General features: G+C 53.9%; 1 protein-coding gene across 1 annotated transcript; it reads left to right on the forward strand.

The window, feature by feature from the left end:
* The first annotated feature begins 1,367 nt into the window (after positions 1-1,367).
* LOC122374493 (achaete-scute homolog 1-like) lies at positions 1,368-6,026 on the forward strand. Its single transcript, XM_043353290.1, has 2 exons — positions 1,368-3,857; positions 4,984-6,026. Exon 1 carries the CDS (start codon positions 2,974-2,976, stop codon positions 3,814-3,816), a length of 843 nt encoding a protein of 280 aa, XP_043209225.1. The 5' UTR covers positions 1,368-2,973; the 3' UTR covers positions 3,817-3,857; positions 4,984-6,026.
* The last annotated feature ends 946 nt before the right edge of the window (positions 6,027-6,972 follow it).

Genomic DNA, 6,972 nt, shown 5'->3' on the forward strand with positions numbered 1-6,972 from the left:
CATTTATGCTCGAATATGACCTCAGCTTGACCTCAATAACTCCTGACCTAAGGTGACCTAAGACTTATTATTTTGTGTGAAGGTGCCAAATTAATGCCCGGTAAGGTACTGAAAATTTGGCGGCGCGCAGCGCCGCCGTTTTCTTGCTATTCAGGAAAAACCACAGGGGGGGGGGGTCAAATTGCCCCCGTGGGGCGACGGTTAAATCACAAATCCGATACGGCAATGCAGAATGATTTTGACCAATTCCTTTCCTATTCCCCAACATCCATAACGGTTTCTCGACGGTGTCGTAAACATATTTCCCTCATCTCCTCTGCGTGAGGCATAAGAACTGCAGCTCTGAAGATAATCTACGATCAGTTGACCAAGTTGGGTCAAGCAGCCTTGTCCTCCGAAAAAAGACTCCCGTTACAGCTACTTTGGCTACGTGGTTGAATTATAACTCATGCTTCTTCTTTGGAGCGGTGAGATTCATAAAAAAAACTTAGAAAACTGCCGTTTTTATTTGAAAAAAGTTTTCATGCCTTCGGTAACATTATTGATCGCAATAGCCAATAAATGACATCAAACGTTTTTATTTTGACCGTTTTCCTCCGAACGTTTTTTGCCTTTTTCAATGTCCGTGATACTGGCTTCCAAATGGGTTCTATCGATTCTCAACAATAGCGAGAATTTTCCCAGGAAACTCTGAAGGCACTTACTCTGTAAATTTTGCAATTATAAAAGCTTAATATTTTTCTTACTAAAAGTGGACACAAACGGCTCTAAAATAAACGTATTAACAGCCACCACTGCAATCGTGCAGCTGAGCTTCTGGCCGGAACCTAAGTAGGAATGTAGTCTAGTAGGTCTCATGCCTAATTCAGTGTCTCATCACACCTGAGCAGCGAACAGACATCTCGATTCTCGGAACCCCTGCAGGAAGCGTGCTAACGTGCCATTCGCAACATATGGATGAGAGTAGGTGAGGTGAGTCTGCTTAATGACTTCCCAAGTAGGCATGAGTCATTCACAATGACTCGTCGTGTGAAATACAACAGCCGTTAATGTTTCGGCGCCGCTACTGTGTGCGCTGAACCGGCGGTAACGACTCGCTGACGTTGCAGAGCTGCCCTGCCCGCCGCTGCCGGGGTAGTCCGGAGGACTGAGGCCGGGCCGGTCGGCTCGGTCGGGCGCGGCGGCCTTGTGCCCCTCTGGTCGCGTGGCTAGCAAGGCCAGGGGAGCCGGCGGCCGGCGCGCTCATAGGGGCGATGCGGGTGCCGGCGGCGCCGCCGTCTCGCCGCTGACGGCCGGTTGCGCCGGCATACGGGTACACTGCGTCACAGGGGCGAGACAACCGACCGGGCGGCCCCCAGCGCCCCCGCAGAGCGCTGAGTAGCGAGCTGTGACCTCCAGCACAGCGGGGAGCTGCACCTGAACAGCGAGCTATAGCGGAGAGCACCACCCGGCAGCAACAGGTAATTCAATTGAGAAAATCAAATGCACCTGCCTTACTCCAGCAGTTCTCCGCACTACATGCTCTCTGCAGTTGTTAGAAGTGGTGCTGGCCACCCAGCTGAGTGCAGTGTCATAAATATCAGCGAGGATCGGACCCGGCGCTACCCCAACAGGCCCGCCGCAGCGTCCCGTTCCATCTGTCCCTGCATGTCGCCAGTCTGGCTGGCGTGGGCGCTTCAGAAGAGTGCCGTCACCGGCGTCCTCAGACCAGCCGAGCGACAAGTTTGTGATCTGCATATACAGCACGACAGGCCAGTCCGCCGCCAGTTGCAGCGAGAGTGATTCGAAACCATCTCTGCATAGGGAATCAGAATCAACAAGCCACTATACATGGTATTATTGTTATGTTTATTTACATATAGTTACCGACAACATACATAGATTCAAAACTAAAAATGCAAATGTGGCGTTGCAATGCCATGCCCATTTCAAAAGTGATGCATTATCGCACTCCGCCGATTGTTTGTTTGTCCAAAGAGAGACCTCAGTCCGACAGTAACCCGTTTGGTGAGAAGCTATTTTACATGGCACTACCTTCGGCTTCAGAGCCAAAGCCGCGTACACGGGGATATAGTCAGGTAAACGGGATCAGCGGCTGATACCAAAGGATCTGTTGCCACGAATCTGGTCTAAACATGACATGCTGAAGGGAAAATTGTCTAAATGTCACACTAAGCTTTGCTCCTTTTACTTCATGGCTGTTCGGTGTCGAAGGGGATATTCACGTTCCATTCACCGATTGCATGTTTTATTGCTCCGTCACTCACAAAAGGCTTTCCCTCACACACGACTCTCCCTGTCCCAAGCGCAGGCAGGAACTTCATAAATCACATGGTTTACCTGACACGCTGCCTCGATTTGAAAACCCGGGACCCGGCTCTACCGTCCGTAGTCCCATAGGCCGCACTCCACATTCAAACTCCCCTCCTACTCTCTCTCTCTCTCTCTCTCTCTCTCTCTCTCTCTCTCTCTCTCTCTCTCTCTCTCTCTCTCTCTCTCTCTCTCTCTCTCGCTCCGCTCCGCTCATCCCTGTCCTAAATTCCGTCTAAGCTTTTGTTTCTCGGTATTCCCATGGCAGCCGCTCAATTTTCGGGCATCTCCACAGTTGCACCTAAGCTCGCGTCCCCAATGACTCAGTCTCGTTCTCTTCCCTCGCATCCACCTTGACCGTGCACTCCCGGAGACCCAGCGACTGTCCCGCCAGCGCGTCGGCCGGCCGACTGGCCGACTGGCGCGCGCGGCTCCCGCCGGCCGCCTCTCCCCTCCCCGCGGCGTCCCGCGTCGCGCGCCACCCCAGCGCGACTCGTGCCGTGGGCCGTGGCGCGCGCCGTGGGGCGGGGCTTCGCGCACTAGGGTACAAGTAGGACCGGCGGCGCGGCGCGCGCCCAGTCGCCCTGCCGCCGCCGTCGCGCGAGCCAGCCGCCGTCGCGTCGCTCCGCGCGTCCTTTTCCGTTGCGTTTTGTTCCGTTTGTCATGTCTGCGATGGGGGTGGTGCCGATCCGGCCGAGTCCGCAGAAGGTGACGACGACCACCTGCGTGCTGCTCACCACGTCACCAGCGCCGGTGACGACGGCTCTGAAGGCTCCGGTGCGCCGCCAGGAGCCGACAGTTCGGCCCAACCGGCGCCGACTCGGCTACTCGTCGTACATCCCGCCGCCGCAGCCGTCCAACGTGCTCCGGCGCAACGCCCGAGAGAGGAACCGCGTCAAACAGGTCAACCACGGCTTCGCCGCCCTCCGCAACCACATTCCCAGCGCGGCCAAGAACAAGAAGCTGAGCAAGGTGGACACCCTGCGCCGCGCCGTCGAGTACATTCAGAGTCTGCAGGCTCTGCTGGATGAGAGTGATGCTGAGGGAGCGCCGTCAGCGACTCAGAGCCAGCCGTCTTCATGTCAGCCGTCACCCCACCAACCGTCTCCCCATCAGCCGTCCTCCCTGCAGCCGTCACCGTGTCTTCCCTCCGCGCACCTCCCCTCCCCGTGTCTGCCTTCTCCCTGTCAGCCGTCGCCGCAGACCCTGACTCCCTCCAGCGGCTGCAGCGCCGACAGCGGCTACGGCGAGCAGCGCGGCTTCTTCCTGCCGTCTCCTGCGACGGGCGCGGTGGCCGGCCCGCACCTCGCCTCGCCCTGTTCGGACGCCTCCTCTCCGGCGCCGTCCTACTCGTCGGAGCCGACGCTGCTGACATCTCAGTACGACCAGTACGAGCCGTACACACCGGCCGGCTTCAAGGAGGAGTCGTACGCGGACGCCGAACCCATCAGCGCAGAAGATGAGGAGCTGCTCGACGCCATCGCCTGGTGGCAGTGCAGCCAATAGCCGCCCGACGCCCGTCCGGCTATCACCGTCCACACGCACAGGTGAGAGAATGACCGAAACGTTTATTTATTTGATTAATAAGCGAGACATTCTTTTACATTTTCGTTAATTGCGTCAGGTCCATGTGCCGTTACAACTGTTATTATTTTTTTGCTGCACTTTTTGTATGAAGGGATTGATCGGAATTTTATCAGCACTAACGCCAATTTATCTATATAGTTTGGGGTCTCGGTATGTCAATTTTCAAAGGACATGTTTTTCATCTTCGGTAAACGGACAGCTCATTCAGGCGTTTTTTCCCCGGTTGGAATGGGTTTCGGAAGCGCGGTGGCTGTCTGGGAGGCGCGGTGGGTCCGGTGAGGGGCCGTCGGAGCGGGGTCCGCGGCAGATCCTCTGTGTCTGTCTCCCAGACATCCGCTCAGCGGCGGCGCCGCCACCATTACCTGCCGGCCGCGCGGCCAGGAAGCGGCCGCCGCCGCTCCGCGCTTGGCCGCCGCTCCGTGGCGGTGGACGGTGTCGCGGGCGGAAGCCGCCTGTCCCCCGACCTGTCCGCCGAGCTGAGAGGTGGCAGACGCCGGCGCCGGACGTCGCTTCCACCCGACATTTGCATAACCCAGCACGGCGCCTGCCCCCGGCAGCGGAGCCACCATTCATCATACAGCTCACGGGAAATATATGTAAAACTGGCTCAACTCCGCAAGAAATTCGTTGCCAAATTTACTCGGTGGCTATTCATAACGTTGGAATCGTAAATCTCACCAGAAATACCTGTCCAGCTACCTGCCTCTCTCACGCATTTTTCTCGGTTCCTTCGGTTTTTCTAATCAAGACCTTTTGTCCCCTTTGAGCCGGTGGGTTCCCTTTCATTCGCGTCAGACGCTGGCTGGCTGAAGGGACGGTGAAAATAGTGGGTCGCGCCGGCGGGGCGCGCGGTGCCGGCACCCCCTGCCAGTCGTCCTTCTCTCAGCACCCGCTCCTGAAAGCGCGCCTGGGAAACCGACTCTCTTCAAGTTTAAGCTTTTTTTACTGGGTTCCTGTGAATGCAGCCCACGTGGAGCGCGGCCGAGCATTGGGCATTTTTTGTCGTCTGTGTTTTTGCCGTCTTGTCACGACGAGCTGTCAGCGCTCGTTCAGAACTAACGGCGTCATCTCCGTCTCTGTTCACAGGTGGAGATTCTAGTCAAAGCTGACTGGCCTAGTGCTGCAGAGGCTCACAGTCGCCGCCGCCGTCATCCGCCGTTCGTCATCCGTCATCTGCTGTCCGTCATCAGTCGTCATCACTGCGCCCCCGCCGTCATCGTCACCTTCAGATGTGCTGCTGGTCAGTGGAGGATACCGCCAGCGCCACACCGGCGGAAGCCGACCAGTCGCCAATGGTCCACGATCGCCCGTCTGCGTTCGGTAGACTCCCGGAGGAGAGGTGCCATCAGCGCGTCCGGTCGCCGTCAGGCCGTCTGCCAGCGCGTCCGTCGCCGCCGGTTGTACACGAGCCGACTCCAACACCGACACCCGGCGTCCAGATCCCGTAACCTAGCCGGCCCTCGCGTCGGCCGATCGGATCGCGCATTAATTGGACCAGCCTTTCGGGATAAAGGGACACCATCAACATTCATCAATCGTGACGCGCGACCACCCAAAAAAACTCGACCGAGACGCGTTTCTCCGGCTCCTGGCAGGTGCCCGCATGACCGCAGAAGCGCATCGGGATAAGGAGTCAGCCCGTTCTAATGATTTGACATGACCTGGCGAGGCAAAGCGACCTGACATGCCGTGACCTGACCCGACCTGAATTGGCCAATGTATGGCTTCTAATTGTGATGCAGTGTCTTGATGCCCAGTGCCTTGCTTGTTTGTGCCAGCTGCTCAATATTCATATCAGTCTGTGTTCGGCCGTGATATGATTAAACTGGTAACATCATCTCTCTGTAGATATGCCTTGTTGGTCAGCTGTTGACAGTTTGCGGGATCTCTATAAGGAGCGTATACCGCTGCATTGTTTGAACTATGTCAGGCACATCGGTGTGTGATTTATCGACCCATGTTTTTTATCACTGTCAACAAAGCCATCGCTATTTTGTATCTTTTTACAGCAATTTGTACATTTTTAGATAATCTTAGTGTAGCTGAAGCATTGTACATAATAAGTGTATGTACAAATTTCATCTGTGACGTTACCCTTATAGCGACAATAAATATGTGACTAAGAACAACATACGAGTATTCTCTGCGGCTGGCATTTTAACAATGAAGTTGTTACGAGCATATGTTCAACATCAGTCGATGGCAAATAAATAAGGCCAATAAATATTGCAATTGCAATCTAATGAAAGGATAATTATACTTCAGTGCGAGACAGACTTAACATACATACGGGTAATACCTACCTACATACCTACTAAGGATCTATGATGTGCTTTAGAGTTAGTAAAACATAGAACAAGGGGAAAACAAGGAAAGCAAGGATAAACACCACAATAGGTAAGAAAGGGAACACTGCAACCCTATGAAGTTATACTGTAACACTATGAAGAATTAGAAATCCGCAGCATTCGTACCAGTTTTAGCCGTACGCTTCAGTTGGAGGCTGCAACTCGTGTGACGCAATCTAACAGAAGGCTCTTAGCTTTATCAATGTTTCAATAGTCTCAAGTTTATCACCTCTATAGGAAGCACCCAAGCCAGATGTGAATATTTGCATCGGTGACATTTGTCAACACTCATTGAGCTCCTGTATTTGCAGACACTTTGATCTTTCAGCAATCAAGTGGTTCAATGAGTTCTAGGAAAGCTGGCAATGGCGACTTACGCTGTTTTCAACGTGTCTAGGCTATAATGATAATGTGGATAATCGCCCCTCAACTTGGGTTTCGAAATGGCTTAGCAGAGAGATCCGACATCGTTAGCTAAACTTAGCTAATCCATAACAGATTTGCCTACTGGAGACAACTTGAGATAACGAATATGGCACTGTTGACTTCACGGTCATGAGTTCACCATAATTAGCCCACAAGCTTAACAGGTGATAGTGATAACATATCGGGTACCATGCAGCATCGTAATTAAAATCACGCATTCACCCTATATTTTATTAATTGACCAGCATCTTGCTTTCCATCCCAAGATATGTAGTATCCAAAGGTAAAACAGCGCCATGCA

Source organism: Amphibalanus amphitrite, unplaced genomic scaffold (genome assembly GCF_019059575.1).
Source record: "Amphibalanus amphitrite isolate SeventyFive unplaced genomic scaffold, NRLGWU_Aamphi_draft 001663F_arrow, whole genome shotgun sequence".
NCBI lineage: Eukaryota > Metazoa > Arthropoda > Thecostraca > Balanomorpha > Balanidae > Amphibalanus > Amphibalanus amphitrite.

Coding starts and splice junctions, on each gene's coding strand:
- LOC122374493 (XM_043353290.1), top strand. CDS start 2,974: ATGTCTGCGATGGGGGTGGTGCCGATCCGGCCGAGTCCGCAGAAGGTG.